Source organism: Chrysochloris asiatica, unplaced genomic scaffold (genome assembly GCF_000296735.1).
Source record: "Chrysochloris asiatica unplaced genomic scaffold, ChrAsi1.0 scaffold00010, whole genome shotgun sequence".
Lineage (NCBI taxonomy): Eukaryota > Metazoa > Chordata > Mammalia > Afrosoricida > Chrysochloridae > Chrysochloris > Chrysochloris asiatica.
Genome location: NW_006408528.1, coordinates 37573364 through 37593197, shown reverse-complemented (window position 1 = coordinate 37593197; position 19834 = coordinate 37573364). Strand labels below are relative to the sequence as shown.

At 45.0% G+C, this 19834-nt stretch overlaps 1 protein-coding gene across 2 annotated transcripts in view; it reads left to right on the top strand.

The window, feature by feature from the left end:
* The window catches only part of ATXN7L1 (ataxin 7-like 1), a 302423-nt gene that overhangs the window by 254248 nt on the left and 28341 nt on the right, over positions 1-19834 (top strand). For both annotated transcript variants that reach the window (XM_006834381.1, XM_006834380.1), the window contains 3 exons: positions 9631-9914; positions 13167-13249; positions 14109-14365. In XM_006834381.1, the coding sequence (XP_006834444.1) occupies positions 9631-9914; positions 13167-13249; positions 14109-14365 (624 nt within the window). The remainder of the gene's footprint in view (positions 1-9630; positions 9915-13166; positions 13250-14108; positions 14366-19834) is intronic.

The following is a 19834-nucleotide window of genomic DNA, read 5'->3' as shown; positions in this document are numbered from 1 at the left end:
CAGTTGGCAGCCACACCATCTTTCTCCACTTCTGCTCTATTGCAGACATCATTGGGCAGGGAGGCCAATCTACTTGGTGCCGAAAGAACCATTTTTCTAAAAGCCAGAGGCCTCTCCTCAGTCCCAAAAGATCCATCCCGACAGGCCAGCACACTGGAAGAAGATGTGTTGTTGTTGTGTACCACTGAGTCAATTCCAACTCGACTCGCAGGGTAGTTCTGCCCCAGTGGGTTTTCTACCCTGTAGCTCTGCTTATGCAGTGGTTAAAGCACTCGACTGCTAACTAAAAGGTTGGTGGTTTAAACCCACCTGGGCCTTTGTCCAGGAGATCAGTAAGCGGCAGTTGAGTGCTCTCCTCATGCCCGGGGGCTTTTCAGAGACTCACAGCTTTGGAGACATTCTAAGGCAGTTCTACTCCGTTCCTTAGGGATGCTGTGGAGTCACCATGGAGACAATAGGAGGAGATCACCAGGTGTTTTGGTTAGCAGTCAAGTACTTTAATGTTGTTCCACCAGCGCTCCTTGGGAAAAGACAGGGGAAGCACGGAAAAAAAAAAAAGCCACCCAGTAGGTAGATGCCTCCCATGCAGGCATCTGTTCTGGACTGTGGGGTGGTTTCCCAGGCCACCAGGCGGAGGTACACAGATTAACAAGACGATAAGTGCTCCCAGGGTGTGTGACAGCAGGGAAGGAACCGAGGCCCTGGGCTCCCTGAAAGAGCTCAGCTCCAGCAAACAAGGCGGACATTGTGAAAGCAGCGGGGGAAGAGCGGGACTCATCTTTTCCTTTCAAACACAGCTCCTCAAAGAAAGGACAACAGTGAGTGGATAAATGCAACTAATTGTGAGCCTGGGAAGTGTGTAAACGAATCTCTTCGCTGAAGGGGCTTTGGCTCACCCCAGGGGTGACTGCCAGATATGTTTATCACCTAAGCAAATAAAGTAATAAATTGCATAGTTAGTCATGTAGTGTTCCCAACTAAGCCAACCCTCCCAGCCCCTCACTGCATATGGAGGTGCTGGAGTTCACGTGATGAGACACAGAAGACGGGGATGCCCACAGTGGGGCAGCAGGGCTTTTAATCTTTTGGTTTATTTCCAAATAATGCAGCCTTTTATTTGGGATTCACTGCCATCAGGAAGAGACCCTCACTTTCTCGCCCAGGGCCAGACACTTCTAGTGGAGGAAGAGACTCGGCAGAGGAATTGAGGGCTGAGGAAGAGGCAAACTGGAGGAAGTAGAAGATAGTGCTAGGGTGGTAGCTTCTAAACAGCTGTGTATCTCTTTCCCTGGGGTATAGGTACCTGCATGGGATCAATATGCAAGCCAAGTGGGGGTGAGCTTCCTAGGTCAGCCTCAGCTCTTAGCTTGAGAAAGGTCAGATCTCTGCATTGATTTATAGCCTATGGCGCCATTTTGGAAGCATTCCTTCCTTTGTTCATCAGTTGAGGATCTCATCTCAGGGTGGTCGCCGTCGTAGTGAAGTTTTTGGTAAGTGCTGTCAAGTCAGTTCTGACTCACCATGTCCTCCCTTGTAGAGGATTTCCAAGGAGCAGCTGGTGGGTTTAACCACCAACGGTGTGGTTAGCAGTCCAGTGCTTATCCTACAGCACCACAGCAGTAGCAGTGACGAAAGGAGGCTAACTACTCAGATGAGCTGATGGCTGACAGATAGCTGGGCCATGACGTGCAATGTCTGATGGGAGTGACTCGAGCGCCTCTCTGTACCTCTAAGGATGTCATTGGTCCTTCCTGCTGTCACCCAGCTGCCTGCTTTTCTTACCTCCTCTTAACTCCCAGAAAGACTGCTGTCATGGGCTGAGCTGTGTCCCCTAAAATATGTGTCACCTTGGCAGTTATGTAATGGTGCTGTCACCTCCCATAATGTGACCTGATGCCAGCAACCCATCAGTTGTGAGGGGACTCGGGTGGGATGCAATCCCCTAACTCAGACCACAGCCCTGACCTGATGTAAGGGAGTTTCCTGGGGGTGTGGCCTGCATTCTGTCTTCTCTTACAAGACAGCAAGGGAGACAGAATCCAGCAGAGAAGCAGGGACCTCAGTACCATAGGAAGAAGAACCAGGAACAGAGTGTGTCCTTTAGACCTGGAGGCCCTGCACTGAGAACCTCCTAGTCCCCAGGGAAGGCTGATGCCAAGACATGTGGGAGACCTTCAAAGGACACCAGGCCTGCACACATTGAAAAGAGAGAGCTAACAGAAAGCAAAATCCTTCCAAAGGACTTCTGGCCCCCTGAACTGTGAGAGAAGAAATTTCTGTTTCTGAAAGCTGTCCACTTGTGGTCTTTCTGTGATAGCAGCACTAGATAAGTGCTACGCAGTCAAGCCCAAGGATTTTGGGGAAGAGAAAAGACACCTAAGTTATCCCAGGTAGCTCCCAGATTCTAAGCACTATGCTCTGCTGTACATAGCCCCTGCCCATTAATACAGACTCAAGACTTCTTACCCCAGAACTACTCAGTGTCCTTGTCTTCCACCCAAGGTGGGACACCCTTACCTGGGACATTTGCTCAACAGCCCATCTGCTTTCCAACTTATCTGGAATCCTTGGAAACATTGTCGATCAGATTTTTCCCTACTACGTCTGCCTGAGCTCCCTAGTGCTGCTATAACAGAAATGTCACAACTGGATGGCTTTAACAAACAGAAATGATGGAATTCTGGGAGCATTTGCAGTGCAGGGTATAAATGGGCCACACTCATTATATAGTGGAGAAAAACCAAATTCGATCAGTCACAGACATGAGCTGGCCTGGTGTACACTCAGATACATGCACCTTGGAAGAGGCATCACCACGGCCATGAGTCCACTAGCAGTTTCCCACAAGGCTGTACCTCGGCACCGTGCTCTGGTGGCTGCCTTCAGGAGCACACCTGGAGCCAGACATGGATCAACTTTAGGGGAGAAATGAGGAGCACTCGGCTCAGCCCTTACATGTGTTTCAGTTTGTACAACTGCCGTGGATTGCTCTATCACAGGCTCCATTTCTCTCTGGAGCTCATGAGAGCTCAGCATGTGCTCAGGGAAACTGGAGCTCCGGCTCCTCACACTAGCTCATACCACAAGAGCTGCATCTGGTACTGGAAAGTCTGAACTTGAATATATTTGGCTTCACAGAAAAGACAAGTTTATTTGGCCAAAGGAGATGGCTCAGGGGCTAGGGAATCTTCTCAGCGATACTTGATATTTGATTTTTCTAAAGAAATGAAAGCTGATTAGAACAAGGGTACAATATTGAATAAACAAATTCTTCTTTACTTTTAATTTTTTATTGTGAATTGAGTGAAGGTCTACAGAGCAGATCATCAGTTTTACTTTCAACAAACCACACACTTTGTTTCATCTCAGTGATTGCAATCCCCTCCATGCAACCATAGTTGTCCTGCTTCTCCCTATGGTTCTTATTTCTAATCTAGCCTCCTGTCCAACCCCTCTGAACCTTGGCTCAGGTAAATGTTGCCTTTTGATCTTGAATAGTTGCTCATTCCATGGTAAGCATACCTCACTAGTGTTGTTGTCCCCCCATATCTATCCATGCTTGGTTAGAAATTGCAATAGCCACGAGGGTAAGTTCCATTCTAGACCTGAAGGGTGGCCTAGGATCATAGTCTTGGGTTCCCCCCAGTCTCTTTCTGACTAGTAAGCCTAGTCTATTTTTAATAAGTTTGAGTTTTGTTCTACATTGCCTCCACTCTATCCAGGACCTTCTAAGGTATCCCTTGCAGAGCAGTTGGTAGTGGCATCTGGGCACCATCTAGTTCTTTTGATCTCAGAGTCATGAAGACTGATGTTCATGTGTTCCATTAGTCCACTAGACTAATTGAGTCCAAACATCTTCAATTCTCATTACTCTTCTTTATTCTGCACATGGAGAGACCAATGTTGTACCTTAGATAGCCACTCAGGAGCGTTTAAGATCCTAGTCACTACTCACCAAAGTAGGAAGTAAACTTTGTCTTTTTTGATTATGTTGTGCCAATTGAACATGATGTCCCCCAAAACTACAGTCCTAAGACCTCAGGCCTATCAACTCATTGCTTCAAGGTGTTTGCTAATGTCCAAGAAAAATAAACACTTCTTGAGCCAGCACTTATATTATGTATTTTTATAAATCAGGCTTTACTGAGGCATCACTTACATACAGTGAAATTCACCATATTAAGTATACAGGTACATGAGTTTTGTAGTTTGTGTGTTTTAAAAACAAGTGAGGACGTGGTCCTATGAGAATCCTATAGCACATGGGTTTGTATGTTTTACCACTTAGGAATGTGGGGAGGGAATCAGGAATGAAGAACTAAGGTCACCAGGTACCATCTATCATAGCTTCTCCATGTACTCTGTTAAAGGATTTCTTGTGCTAAACTTCAACTCTTTGAAAACTGCCATTAAATCAAAAGTAGCCACAGTTTAACTGTATCTCAGACATTCTGATCAAGGTGAAATTGGCAGTGATTTGGGTTATTACTAAAAACTATCATTCCAGTTTCCCTTTACATGGAGCATGAAGCTCCATACCACCCTTCCCCAAGCCACGGAAGCATGTGGTCATAGGTAATATCTGGCAAGGTCCATGATGTATGGTCACAGTCTGGTCCACTACTGAGGGAGGGCTCTTCTCACTGGAAAAATAACATCTGTAAATATGTCAGTAAATAGCATCTGTAATCCTGCTTCCCATCACTCGTCTCTCAGTTTGTTGTACTATTGTGACTTGCACAGTGCTGTGATTCTGGAAGTTATGCCACCAGTATTTTAAATATCAGCAGGGTCAACCATGGTGGATAGGCTCAGATGAAGACAGACAAGGAAGAAGGAGAGACAAACTACTTCCAAATATTTAGTCACTGAAAACATTATGAATAGCAGTGAAATACTGTCAGATAGCACCAGAATACTGACTATTGAAACATGATGAAAAGCACCAGAATATTTTCAGATGTAGTGCCAGAAGATGAACCCCTCAGGTTGGGAGGTACTCAACTCCTCAAAGTAGAGTTGACTGTGATAACATGAATGGAGTAAAACCTTTGATACCTTCGATTGCTGATGGGACACAAATCAAGATGAAGAAAAACTGCTGTAAGCAACCATTAATACTCAGAACATGAACTGTATGAAGTGTGAATCTAGGAAAATTGGAAATTGTCAAAAATGAAATGGGACACATAAAAATTGATATCCTAGACATTAGTGAGCTTAAATGGACTGGTATTACCATTTTGAATCTTATAATCACATGGTTTATTATGCGAGGAAAGACAAATTAAAGAGGAATGGCATCACATTCATCATCAAAAAAAAAAAAAAAACATATCAAGATCTGTCTTGAAGTTCAATGCTGTCTGTGATAGAATCATGTCTATATGCCTACAAGGAAGACCAGTTAATACCAATATTATTCAAATGTATGCACAACCACTAAAACCAGTGATGATGAGACTGAAGAAGTCTATCAACTTCTTCAGTCTGATACTGATCAAACATACGGTCAAGATATATTGATCATTACTGGTGATTGGAATGCAAAGGTTGGAAACAGAGAAAGGATCAGTAATTAGAAAATATGGCCTTCGTGATAGAAACGATGCTGGAGATCACATGATAGAATTTTACAAGACCATTGATTTCTTCATTGCAAATACCTGTTTTAAACTATATATACACATGGACCTCACCAGATGGGATACCCAGAAATCAAATTGACTGCATCTGTGAAAAGAGATGGTAAAAAAGCTCCATATCATCAGCCAAACAAGGCCAGGGACAAACTGTGGAACAGACCATCAATTGTTCATATGCAAGTTCAGGCTGAAGCAGAAGAAAATTAAGTTCACGAGAGCCAAAGTATGACCTTGAACATATCCCACCTGAATTTAGAGATCGTCTAAATTGAAGAACAGAGTTGATGCATTCATTAGACACTAAAGATTGAAGACCAGAAGAGCTGTGGGATGACATCAAGAATATCATACAGGAAGAAAGCCAAAGGTCATTAAGAAGACAAGAAAGAAGGAAAAGACCAAAAAGGATGTCAGAAGAGACTCTTAAAACTTGGTTCTCAGCATAGAGATGCTAAAGCATATGGAAGAAATGACGAGATAAAAGAGCTAAATAGAAAATTTCAAAGATCAGCTCAAGAAGACAAAGCCAAATATTATTTGAAAAAAATATGTAGTTAGAAAACCAAAAGGGAAGAACATGCTCAGCATTTCTCAAGCTAAGGGAATTGAAGGAAAAGATCAAGCCTCGACTTGAAATATTGAAAGATTCCATGGGCAAAATATTGGATGATGCAGAAGGCATCAAAAAAAGATTGAAGGAATACACAGAGTCACTGGTACCAAAAAGAAATGGTTGACGTTCAGCCATTTCAAGATGTAGCATATGATCAAGCTCAAGCGACACAGAAGAAAGAAGTCCAAGGTGCATTGAAGGCATTGACAAAGAACAGGGCTCTGGGAATTGATGATATACACATTGAAATCTTTCAACAAACTGATGTGGCACTCACTTATCTATGCCAAGATATTTAGAAAGCAAACTACCAGGCCAGCTGACTGGAAGTGATCCATATTTGTGCCCATTCCAAAGAGCAGTGACCCAACGGAATGTGGAAGTCATCAGACAATATGCTAAAGATAATTTTAAAATTACTCCAAACGTACATTGACAGAGAACTAACTGCCAGAGGTTCAAGCCAGATGCAGGTGAGGATGTGGAATGAGGGATATCATTGCTGATGTCAGCTGGATCTTGGCTGAAAACAGAGAATACCAAGATGCTTACCTGTGTTTTATTGACTATGCTAAGGCTTTAGAGTGTGTGGCTCATGACAAGCTATGGACAACATTGTGGAGGATGAATATTCCAGAATACTTAATTGTGCTCATGAGGAACCTGTATGTAGACCAAAAAACAGTTGTTCAAACAGAACAAGGGAACACTGAATGGTTTAAAATTAGAAAAGGTGTGTGACAGGGTTGTATTCTTTCACCAAACTTATTCCATCTGTATGCTGAGCACATAATCAGAGAAGCTGGATTCTATGAAGAAAAATATGGCATCAGGATTGGAGGAAGACTCATTAATCTGTGATATACAGATGATACAACCTTGCTTGCTGAAAGTAAAGAGGACTTAAAATACTTACTGATGAAGATCAAAAACCACGGGCTTCAGTATGAGTTTCACTTCAATGTAAAGAAGACAAAAAACCTTCACCACTGGACCAATAGATAACATCCATATAAATGGAGAAAAGATTAAAATTGTTAAAGACTTCATTTTGCTTAGAACAACCATCAACACTCATGGAAGCATCAGTTTAGAAAATAAATGATGTATTGCCTTAGGTAAATCTGCTGTATAAAACCTCTTCTAAATGTTCAAGAGCAAAAATGTCAGTTTGAGGACTAAGGTGTGCCTGACCCAAGCCATGGTATTTTCAATAACCTCATATTCATGTGAAAGCTGGACAGTGAATAAGGAAGATCATAGTAAAATTGATGCATTTGAGTTATGGTGTTAGTGGTGGTGGTGGTGTGCCGTGGAGTCAGTTCTGACTCGTAGTGACCCTATGTAGGGTTTCCGAGGCTGTAAATCTTTGTTGTTGTTGTTTGGTGCCATTGAGTCGGTACCAGCTCATAGTGACCCTATGCACAACAGAACGAAACACTGCCCAGTCCTGGGCCAACATCACAATTGTTGCCACACTTGAGCCCATTGATGCTGCCACTTGGCCAATCCATCTTGTTGCGGGTCTTCCTCTCCTTCTCTGACCCTCCAGCTTACCAAACATGATATCCTTCTCCAGTGACAGGTCCTTCCTGACAGTATGTCCAAAGTATGAGAGATGAAGTTTGGTCTTCCTGGCCTCCAAGGAGCACTCTGGCTGCACTTCTTCCAACACAGATCTGCTTGCTCTTTTGGCAGCCCAAAATCTTTACCGGAGCAGAAAGCCTCATCTTTCTCCCGTGGAACCGCTGGTAGTTCCAAACTGCTGACCTTGAGGTTAGCAGCCCAACTCATAACCACTATGCTACCAGAGCTCCTTTATGGGGTTAGAGGAGAACATTAAAAGTACCATGGGCTGCCAAAAGAACAAACCAATCTGTGTTGGAGATGTCCAGCCAGAGTGCTCCTTGGAAGCCAGGATGGCCAGACTTCATCTCTCTACTAAGGACATATTGTCAGGAGGGACCAGTCCTTGGCAAATGATATCATGTTGGTAAAGTAGAAGGTCAGAGAAAAAAGGAAGACCCTCAACTAGCTGGATTGGCACAGTGGCAGCAGCAATGTGCTCAAACATAGCGATGATTGTGAAGTTGGCACGGGACCAGGCAGTGTTTCATTCTGTTTTGCATAGGGTCGCTATGAGTCAGTACTGACTTGATGGCACCTAACAACAACAACAATAGTCTTCAAACTCAGAAAAAGGGCAAAGGCTTAGGATTTGCTAAAATGATTTCATGAACAATTTGATCAAAGAAATGATCTGTGAATCTTTATAAAAGGGAACGCCAGCCAGACACGTGACAGATAAGATTCCTCCCCTGCCAAAAACAGCCTCTCTTTCATGCGCTATATTGTCTACAGACATGCCAAAGCCAGATTCTAGATCATTTGGCATTCAGATAGCTAAGTAGACGCTACTCTCAGCTGAAAGATGATTGGGGGGCTGGTGAGTTAGCATTCTACCCTCCTGCAAGGACAAAAAGGAATCCAGTTCAGGGACCAGATCAAAGCTTATTTGTCTTATTTTATAAGATCCCAAGAAAGAACCCACCACAGCCCCCCAGATACAGGGGTCTTCGCTTTACAGAAGCCCAGAAATCTGACGCACATCCATTCCAGGAGAAATAGCAGGAAGAAGGGCGAAGGTAACAGATTGTGCTAGTGAAAACACACCTTTGTGCTCTGTCTTCTTAAAATTCATCCTCTCACCTGGCAGCCTTGAGAATTACCCATTTACATAGCCAGCTGCCTAAAGTGGAATGTTAGATAATGTGACATGGCGGTCACTCAATGTGAACCCCTCCCCAGGACAGAAGAGTCATCCAGAAAACCCTCCAACAGCATGGTGTGTGGCTTGCTGGCCCAAAGCCTGGCCATGGCATGGTATGATCTGTCAGCGCTCCTGAGCTAAGCAGATGTCAGGCCCAATCCGGCTGGGGTGGGAGACTGGCTAAGACCTAAGGGGGTGGGAGCACGAAGTAGCAAATGGCACCCTGCGCTCAGGGAACAAGCGTTTGTTTCTTCCCAGCAGGCATAGTGTCCTGCCCAAGGTGCTATCTGGAGGGAAGCCACTGGCTTGGAGGGACAGAGCCGGAGGGGGGTTGGGGGGGGCGGATTTCAGGATCCACGTGGACATAACCAGTCAGCCTGATGCATCCCTGGCACTGGGCCAGCCTCATACCCCCTGTTGGTCGGTCCTTTCCTAGGCATGAATCTCCCTCTCAGCCAAACTGGGCTCACGCTGCTAGCTTATAGGAGGCATATAAATAAGTGATAAGGAAGTGTTCTGATAATGATAAGCCGGGAGAGATTCTCCGTAGACCAGCTGTATCAAAGAAGGCAATTTTGTGTGTTTGTTCATTTGTTTTTCAGCGTTCCGGTTCCTGTCGTCAGTTTAGAGAAAATTCCTAACCTAGTGAAGGCAGATGGTGCCAATGTCAAAATGAACTCAGCTACCACGACAGCAACCACCTCCTCCTCCACCTCATCCTCTGCCGGCTCCAACCCACCTTTAATTAAGCCGGTCTTGATGTCCAAGTCAGTGCCCCCTTCTCCAGAGAAGATCTTAAATGGCAAAGGAATCCTGTCAGCCACAATAGACAAGAAACATCAAAATGGCACCAAAACCAGCAGCAAGCCTTACAGGAGACTTTCAGGTATGTGTCAGCATGGTTAGAATCAGGCTCATGATGAGACTGAAACGGAATCATTCTTACTAAGGATTGATGCCGCCTGGCAATTAAGTGGGTCTCTTTCATTTTAAATAGAACTCCTCCCCTCCTCTACCAAAAACCAACACTGACCACAAAGGAGAACTCGTTCTGGGCAGCTAAAGTCTGCTGCTGGGGTCATTGCTTCGCAGGAGTTACTGTGGTGGCCAGGAGGCACCAGCCCACAGATACTGAGGACCTTGTTAGCAATGTCAGGCAGTACTGTTCTGGCTCCCACGGTCTCGTTCTGCTGTGATCCTGGAACACCCACCGTGGTACACAGCCTCCAGTTCTCCAGGTTGATTCTGAGGTCTGGGTCTCTGACTGCCTTTCCCACCGAATCAGGTTGGGATTCCCATTTGGGACTGCTCAGGCTGGCACAGCCGGTGGGGTGCTTGGGGATCCCCTATAGGTCTACTCGTTGGTTGCCAGAGCACGTGCTCAGAGTATCCAGAAACGTAGCAAACGGATAGCAATTTCTCCCTTGTCGGACGGCCCCATGTGGATGATGTTCGCTGAAGATTTGTTGTAGAACTAAATCTGGGCCCTCTGCTTCCTCCATAAAACCAAAACAAAACAAAAGCTGTAAACTTCCTAACTTCTTCACACACAGTGAGTGTTTAATGTTAGCCAGGGGGGAAAAAAGGAAGACAAGCCAAACTGTATGCTCTTATTGTTAAGTGCTGTCGAGTCGATTCCAACCCATAGCGACCCTGTACAGGGTTTCCAAGGCCGTAAATCTTTACAGGAACAGAAAGCCTCATCTTTCTCCCATGGAACAGCTGGTAGTTTCGAACTGCTGACCTTAAGGTTCGCAGCCCGATTCGTAACCACTACACTGCCAGAGCTCTAGGGTGGGCATAATTAAACACTCCAAGAATCCTAGGGAACTTTTACTTCCTGCTTTGTATTTGTCTGTATTTTGGATTTTTCTCAAATGGATGTGTCTTATATATGTAACTGAATAAGAAAACATGACTTCTTCAGAGTACATCAGACCCAATGTATTCTCATGAAACAAGTTTTCTATATAGTCTGGGAATTTTTCCCTGTACTGTTCATACAAGTTGCCTTGGTGATCTGATGGTTCAACATTGAACTCATAACCGCAAGGTCAGTGGTTTACCTGCAGCAGCCATTCAGCTCTGCAGGAGAAATACCTGACTATCTACCCCCAGTCAGATTGTTGTTGTCAAGTCAGTTCTGACTCATAGGAACCCTATGTGGGCTTTCCAAGGAGCCACTGGTGGGTTTGAACCACTGACACTGTTGTTTGTTCATAGTGCCGTGAGTCCCCATTAAGATTACAGTCTAGGAAATCATATGGGGCTATTCTCCACTGACCTATACGGTCGCTATGAGTCAGAGCTGACTCCACGGCTCCCAAAACCACTGTTCACATACCATCAAGATAGAAAGGTGGGAGCTGGTCCTCTCTTTAAGTAAAGTGGGCCCTGGCTCTTTCTGGAAAGGAAAGTTAGATTTCACTCTACAGAGGTGAGTAGCGTTTTCCCTGGGAAACCATCTAGCCTTGGCTTCGTGTCCTAGGTCCTTGGTTCCTTGTCATGGCAGAAGCATGCCCAGAGTGTCCAGCTTGTACCCCAACCTGCAGTTGCTGCTTGTTGTGTTTGCATTGTGTTGGTTGTTCTGCCTCAGTGGGTCATTTGCTTGTTCCTACCTTGCTTTCACCCTGGCAGCTAGCTCCTAGTCCCAGGCCAACATGACGTGCTGGTGTGGATCTGGGTATGGTCTGACTCCAACAGACAGATGCAAGGAAGAGGAATCCATAGCAGACAGACTGGGGCCTGGCGCCTTGGTGGGCAGGGAGGGCTCATAGGGAATGGGGGCAGCTCCAAGTCTAGCAGTGTTCTACTCTTAAAGTGAAATTTTAAAAAAGAGGACAGAAGCAAAACCCAGTGGGGGAAGGGGGGAGGCACTTTGCAGGCCACCTAGGAACTCTGTCTTGGATATAAGAATGGTTCATTTGCATACTTCATCACCACAACCACTTTGTGATCCCAACATTTTTTTTTTTTTTATTTTTAACAAAACACACTAGTTATTGTATTCAGAGTTTAGTCCATCAATTTTAGACAGTTTTTCAGGTTAGGTGACCTCACTTTTATTTGCAGCCATTGGTCTCATAATGACAGTCCCCCCATGTTTCCATAGACCACCCCCCACCAATCCCACCACCCATCTCCCAGCCTGCTGTGTCAGCAGAGCTGTATTGTAGCTCAGACTTGCTGGGTACCTTCCAGAGTAGGTACAGGCAACCGAGAGGGGCAGCATTAAAGAGCTCACCGCACATCCCTTCATTTTCTAGGTGAAGAAAGCATTTGTAGCCCAGGGGATGGGCAGGAGTAAAGGGTCCTCAATGGGCAGAAAAAGAGCAGATTTCTTAGAACTATCCTCAGCACAAGCTCCTGTGGCCACAGTCCTGCCTTCCCTCACAGACACCATTCACCCCAAAGGCAGGGGCAGAGCGAACTAGCCTCTCTGGGTTTCACTCAACTATTAACCTAAAGGTTGGCAGTTCAAACCCATCCAGGGTGTTGTGGAAGACAGGACTGAAAGCCAGGAAACCCCTATGGAGCAGTAGAGCTGTGTTGGAATAGACTTGAGGGCAATGGGTTTGAGTTTTTATGGGTTTTTGGTGCTTCTAATGTCAGATGCGCCTAAGACACACAGCCTTTCCCGTCCCTGCTTTGACACGGCCTCAATGTTCCAGAGTCAGCTCAGTGATTCTGGAAATCCTTGTGTGGAAAGCCTTCTGCTAAGGACTTTGCAAAGCTTGAGGGAGGCAGGTCACGCTGACATGTCAAGAAACAGGTTCCCACTTAAATGGCCAAAACTAGCAGGCCTGCAGGGAAGGGACACCTCATGAAAAAGTGGCCCTCCAGCCTCAGGTGGCTTTCCCTGGGCTGCGGCCAGCTTGGCTCAAAGCAACCCGGCCGTGCACGCGGTGCTGCAGCCCTGTGGACTTGGGACTTTCGGTTCACAGGGCAATGCCATCTTCCTCTGAGCGGTTCTTGAAGCATTTTAGCTGCTGGTTTGGAAATGAAAAACAACAGATTGCCTAACAATGTCTCACTTGTTGGTGCAAATATGCGTTTTTTTTTTTTTAAATGTAGTCTTAATGCCAAATCCTATTTAGTCTCCTTCTTTCTTATATTTTGTGTTTGTTTCTTAAACCAGAGAGAGAATTTGACCCAAATAAACACTGTGGAGTATTGGATCCCGAGACAAAGAAACCTTGCACAAGATCCCTCACCTGCAAGGTATTTCTCTTTCCGTAAAAAATACTTCCTGCTCTCCGCTGGGGCCTTTGTCGAAATGTTTGCATGCCGCTCTCTGCACACGGCAGGGTGTGGAACCTCGACATGACCCCCAGCTGTTCTCTGTAAGGGAAATGCTTTCTTCTCTTCCATGGTAGCAGAGTGCCCGCCTTGAGCTGGCTGGCTTTTTAAGAAGGAAAAAAAAATAGGCTTCCCCTGTTACTTGTGAGGCCAGACAGTAAATTGTATTTATAGACACTCACAGGCGGTTCTAAACCCTGCTACAGTTTAATGTATGCAGGAGTGACGGCGGCGGTGGCGGCGGTGGCGGCAGCAGCGCCCTGGAAGGAGGGGAGGATGAGACGCTGCAGCCCTGATCCAGCTCCACGGGGTGGCCAGGGGAGCAGCCGACCCCAGGTGGCCGCGTTTGAGAAGCCCCAGCCCACTGTCTCCTACTGAACTGCTAATGCTTCTTGGGATCAAGGCTTTGGCCCTCTGCTTGGTGGCTGTTTGTCTGAGCCGCACCAAGCCTCCCGCCCATACCTGGATTAACTCTAGCATCCCTGCACAGTGGTCCTTCATCAGAAAGGCTTTGGTGGGTCCTGTGTGGAAGCTTTCATCATATGCCAGTTTCTGTAGGAAGCTTTGGCTTCTTAGCACCAGGAGCATAGGGTATGGTTATATTTGTGTGGTCACTGCCTCTTGGGAGCCACGGCATAGGAACTGATGCCTGAAGTTGACTGGCTTGTCTGCTGAGCACCTCTAAATGCCCATGAATTGCTGTTTCTGAGATGGAGGGCCTAGGGAAGCAGGTTTATGTGCTGATCAAAGAGGCTGTGGTTTTCATCTCTCTTCTCCTCAGACACACTCGCTAAGCCATCGGAGGGCAGTCCCAGGCCGGAAAAAGCAATTTGACCTCCTTCTGGCGGAACACAAAGCCAAGTCCCGGGAAAAAGAGGTTAAAGATAAAGAGCATCTCCTGACTCCAGCAAGGGAATTACTTCCATGCCAGAAAGGGCCAGCTCAGGAGTCTCTTCCTGGATCTGCAGGGAGCTCGGGACCAGAATCTAAAGTCGCATCTCCTGCAAAATCCAGACCTCCCAACTCCGTACTTCCTCGGTAAGTCCCAGCGTGGCGGTCGCCTCCCTGAGCCCTTGGTCATCTTACTGGCCCTTGCTGGGGCATACAGTCAGGTCATATGCTCAATGGAAGCCATAATTGTTCTACCTCTAAGGTTGTTATGCAGTTTAAATGCGATGGTGTGCACACTCAGTCCAGTGTCTGTCACACAGCCGCCAGCACACGATGTCATCGTCACCCTTCACAGTAAACTTAGCATCCACAGGTGGCAATTTAGCAAAGCAGGAATATTCAAACCAAGCCAGAGGCCATTGAGCCAATTCCACATCATGGCAGCCTCATGTGTTGCAGAGTAGAACTCTGCTCCATAGTGGTGTATCTGTAGAATAAACACTGGACTGCGAACGGCAAGGTCAGTGGTTTGAGCCCACCAGCTACTATGAACCAATTCAGTGGTGCTTAACAACAGCAGTCTTTCAAACGTAGATCAGGCCTTTCTACTGAGATGCTTCTTGATGGGTTCGAATTGCTAACCTTCTTGTTAGTAGCCCAGCCCATAACCACTCACACCACCCAGGAATTCCTTATTGAGCAAGGCTGAAATAAACCCCTGGAAGGATAGCACATCAGCCGCGGGAAGTTTCCTGGAGCAGGGAGTAGAGCACACCTGGGTGCATGAGTGGGCAGTGCACCTCATGGGCTGGTTGGACGGTGCTGGCCCATTTGCCCCTATATGTTGTGAATGTTTCCTACAATTCACCCATGAGGACACAGGGGAAATCGGCGTGGGACCAGCTGTTTGTCCTCACAGTGCCCTCTGCACAAAGAAAGCTGCTCTTCCGAGCCACCTGGATAGGTTTTTACTTGGCTATCCTGAACAGAAGGGAAACTGGAAAAAGAGAGCCAAAACACATTTGGCTCAAGAGTAATTTCAAGGCCACGTCTGTCTGATTTAATGGGCAGGGGGATGCTGTATTGAGCAGCAGACTGATTTACAGGTAGTCGGACAGGGAACCAATCATTCAAAGGTGTTTTTAATAAGTGATTGCCCTGTAAGCAATCACTTACAGAGGGTACAGGGGTACAGATTTGAATCAAACTAGACTCTATATATACTTCAGGAATTTAGAGTTTATAAAATGAGGTAAGACCCAAATAGCTATACCCTTCATAAAAAGAACGCATTAGTAATGCTTGCTGAGATGTGCAGAATGTGGTATTATCCAAAATTACTGAATACATAATGTAACTGTCAAAAAGCAATTGTCCAAAGCTCATTTAGAGAACATAGCTATAAAAGGGGTGGGGGTGATTTTTAAAGCAAAACCTAAATATTTGATGATAGTTGCTACTGATCTGGCAGATTCTTATCTCACTCTTGTTCCTGCTACTTTGGTACAAGCCTGACCCACTTAGACAGCCAGAGTCCCTCTGCAGGGATGGCCAACCCCAGCATTCAGAGTGGACAGCTGGAATCGCCACCCCGTGCATTTCCATCGTCACAGCTTTGTCATGTCATCGCATCCATCAACAGCACTTCTTGCTGCCTCTCAGTTGGTTAGTTAAGGATATTACCCCGGTGTTAGAGGTGAAGACAGAATTCCATTCCTACAATGGTTTCCAAACTTTGTATCCCGTTTACTCTAGAACATTTTCATTCCAATATAATCGTATGCAGTACAAATGCCATTTCTCCCCCAGGACCGCTGGAAAGATGGCTTCAATTTTCCAAGCGTTCCAGGAAACCCCAACTAAAAAGTCTCTTTCTATTAACCGTTTCTCCTTTTTTTAAAATATATTTTTATTTGGTTGAAATACTGGTGTGACACAATAGGGTCAACATAAGGTTGGTGATTCAAACCCACTAGCTGACGCTCCTAGGAAAGCCTATACAGGGTCGCTAGAGTCTGAACCTACTCAACAGCAATTAGCAGTAACAACAACAATCACAACCAGAGAAACACCTTTCAGTGACTTCTACCTGTACAACTCTGTGACCTGCATTCCAGTCTTTATCCTAGACCATTGTCTTTAACTCACTGCCCTTAAGTGTCCCCTCCAACCTCTCACCATGGCTGAGTTGCCATTGTCAATCTGATTTCGCAGAAAATTATTTAAAAGAACACAGTGCTCATAGCAGTCAGACTTCACTACTTCAAATATGCTGGGTTTTGGTTCAAAGAAGACTTCAGAAGATAGTTTTAGTTTAAGATTTAACATTATACCAGAGTAACAGTCTTGGGGGCTGCCCATCTATTTTTAACTGTGAGAGCCACTTCTCACCCAAGCATCGAACCATGACTAAACAGGTAGCAGGGAACAGCCTTAAGTGTGCACACACACACACACACACACACACACACCAGGCAATGAAACTTTATAGAACTTTTTCCTATTCTTTTTGGTTTCCAAGGGGATGTTAGCATGTGGAAAATGTTTGCCAGGTGTTTATTTATGTTCTCTTTGGGAAGTTGAACAAAGATGAAAGAGATATTAATCAGTAAAAAGGATGTCTTTGAAAAGGAATGGGAAAAGCATTAGTGATGATGAGTTTAAAGATACTTTTCAAGATTGATAAAGTACTGAAAGCTCAGGGGTGAATGTTGTGGGAAAGTGAACGAAGAATAAGATATAAAGAATAAGTTTAGGCTGAGACCCACGTAATCAGGGACTGAAAATGCATGATCAGAGTTTAATGTTATAATCACATATAAGTTAAAATAACTTGTCACTTACGCATATTAATGATATTGTTGTTGTTAAGTGCCATCGAGTCGATTCCAACCCCCATAGAGAGCCTGTAAAGGGTTTCCAAGGAGCAGCTGGTGAGCTTGAACTGTCGACCTTGCAGTTCAAACGGCTTTGCAGTCTGACGCATTAACCCACAACACCACACCAGGACTCCATTAATGATATACAAAACATATTTCATCTACAATAATTATCTGTAATTAACATATGTGTGTATATGTGTATATATATGTGTGTGTGTGTATATACAAGGAGCTCTGGTAGTGTAGTGGTTACGAATCAGTCTGCGAACCGCAAAGTCAGCAGTTCGAAACTACCAGATGTTCTGTGGGAGAAAGATGAGGCTTTCTGCTCCTGTAAAGATTTACAGCCTTAGAAACCCTGTACAGGGTCGCTATGGGTCGGAACCGACTCGACGGCACTTAACAACAACAACATATATATATATACACACACACATATATATATACATATATATGTTCATGTATATATATACATACATATATACATATGTTGCTGTTAAGTGCTATCAAGTTCGTTCCAACTCATAGCAACCCTGTAAAGGTTTTTTGAGGAGCAGCTGGTGAGTTTGAACCTCCCACCTTGTAGTCCAGTGCATTATCCTATAGCACCACACTGGGATTCCATATATGCAAGAATGAAATTATTATAGTCCTTCCCAAGTGTGAATTCCCTTGATAAGAAATGTAAACAAATGCGAATTTATTTCTCATACACCTTTCTGATGACTTTGAAATATTTCATTTCTCATATTCTTGAATTACAACCCATTCTTGTCCAAGTTCTTATAAAGAAATTTGGATCTAGAATTTGCAAAGTTAAATAACAAAGGTTGGAGCAGGATTTGAAGAGCAAATCTCTACTGCATACTTCGTAAGCAGGTAAGCTCGGTCATGTTTCTTAACCTCTCTAGTCCCAGATTGCTCATCTGTAAAGTGGAGATGATGAGAATTAACTGGGATAAAGTACCAAAAGCATAATTAGCTCTCAGCTAATGGTAGGAGTCCTGGTGTGGCACTGTGGGTTAATGCGTTGGACTGCAAGGTCAGTTTGAATGGCAAGATTAGTGGTTCAAGCTCACCAGCCGCTCCTTGGAAATCCTATACAGGGTTGGTATGAGTCAAACCGACTCAACAGCACTTAACAACAACAACAACAGTAATGGTAGCTGTTAGTAAGTGGTAATCGTCTTCAGTGGCAGTCAGTAAAGACCATGGTACTACCTGAGTTTCCATATACCATCCTCCATCTGCCCCTAACCGTCAAGCCCTTGCTCTGTTTCCTCATCCCCAACACTAGAGGACATATTGTGAGCACTAGACCACAAGGTCGATTTGAACTGCAAGGCCGATGGTTCAAGCTCACCAGCCGCTCCTCGGAAACCCTTTTAGGGTCGCTATGTGTCAGAACCAACTTGACAGCACTTGAGGCCCCCAAAGGCTATGAAAGACCAGCGTAGACCAATCTGTGAGGACTCTGTTGCAAATAGGGTGGGACAGAGGGCCAAACCAGGCTCTGACATGTCAGGCTTTGGTCCTTGGAAGGATGGACAGGTAGGCTGTAGAAGGCAGTGCTGATGATGTCTAAGCACATCTTCCTTTGCCTTGTAGAAGCTCACACTTTAAAGCATAAGATGACAAAATCCAATGAATTTTAGACTGAGGAAATGGAGAGAGTCAAAAATTTCTAATTTTTGAAAGGAGATAGGGATGACCCTGGAGCAAAACCAAATTCAGTTCCTGACCATTGAGGTAGGGTCAAGCATAAACCTCAAGCTTACGCTTGTCCCTGTGCATTTTCTTCATATATTTCCTAAAAAATAGAGGACTTTGAAGTCAAGCAGACAGGTTCAAATCTCATTTTTCTCCCTCTTTATTAGTCTTGTAATTAATTTCATCTGAGAAATATACATAATCATTACACTCACCTAAGACAAATGGTTAAGCACTTAACTACTAGCCAAAAATGTTGATGGTTTGAGCCCACCTAGAGGCACCTTGGAAAGCAGGTCTGATGATCTGCATCCAAAAGGTCACTATCTTGAAAACCTATGGAGCAGTTCTATTCTACACACATGGGGTCGCCAACAACCAAAGCAGTAGGTAGCTCAGATAAGAAAATGTATATAACATGCCCGACACATGGTAAACTCAATCAAGGTTACTTGCCACTTGCTCTCTTCCCCAAAGAACTCAAACAGACTGGTGTTCATGCCTCCTCAAAGTGGTGGGGGTAGGAACTTTCTCTAAGTTTCCTTAGAGACTTAATATCATATATGTTTCTCTAGACCAGGCTGGTCTAAAGGAAAGGAAAGAAGAGAAATGGTGTCATGCTGAAGCTAAACGAACTGAGTGACTTGTTCAGCACTTTGTCATGACTGGTTGCTCATTCCCCATCACTTCTTGCAAAGCCTTGCCTTTTCCAAGACACAGGCTGGTTCCAGTGTACCCTTTCCCTACACATTGCACCTTGGAATGTACCCATCATTGGAAGGTCCCTTATCGCCAGGAGGATGCAAACCTCATGGGTGAAACAAGCCTAAAAGGAAAACAATTTGGCCCTCCTTCTTCTGGATGTGCATGTGTACGCGTGTACACACGGTCATGCACTCATGTAGCTACTCTCAGAGCACAACATTTCCAGGCTCAACTTTTCTCTCCAAGGTTCTCCTCTCTCACCTTTTCTGTTGTTGTTGTTAGGTGCCATTGAGTCGGTACCAACTCACAGTGACCCTAT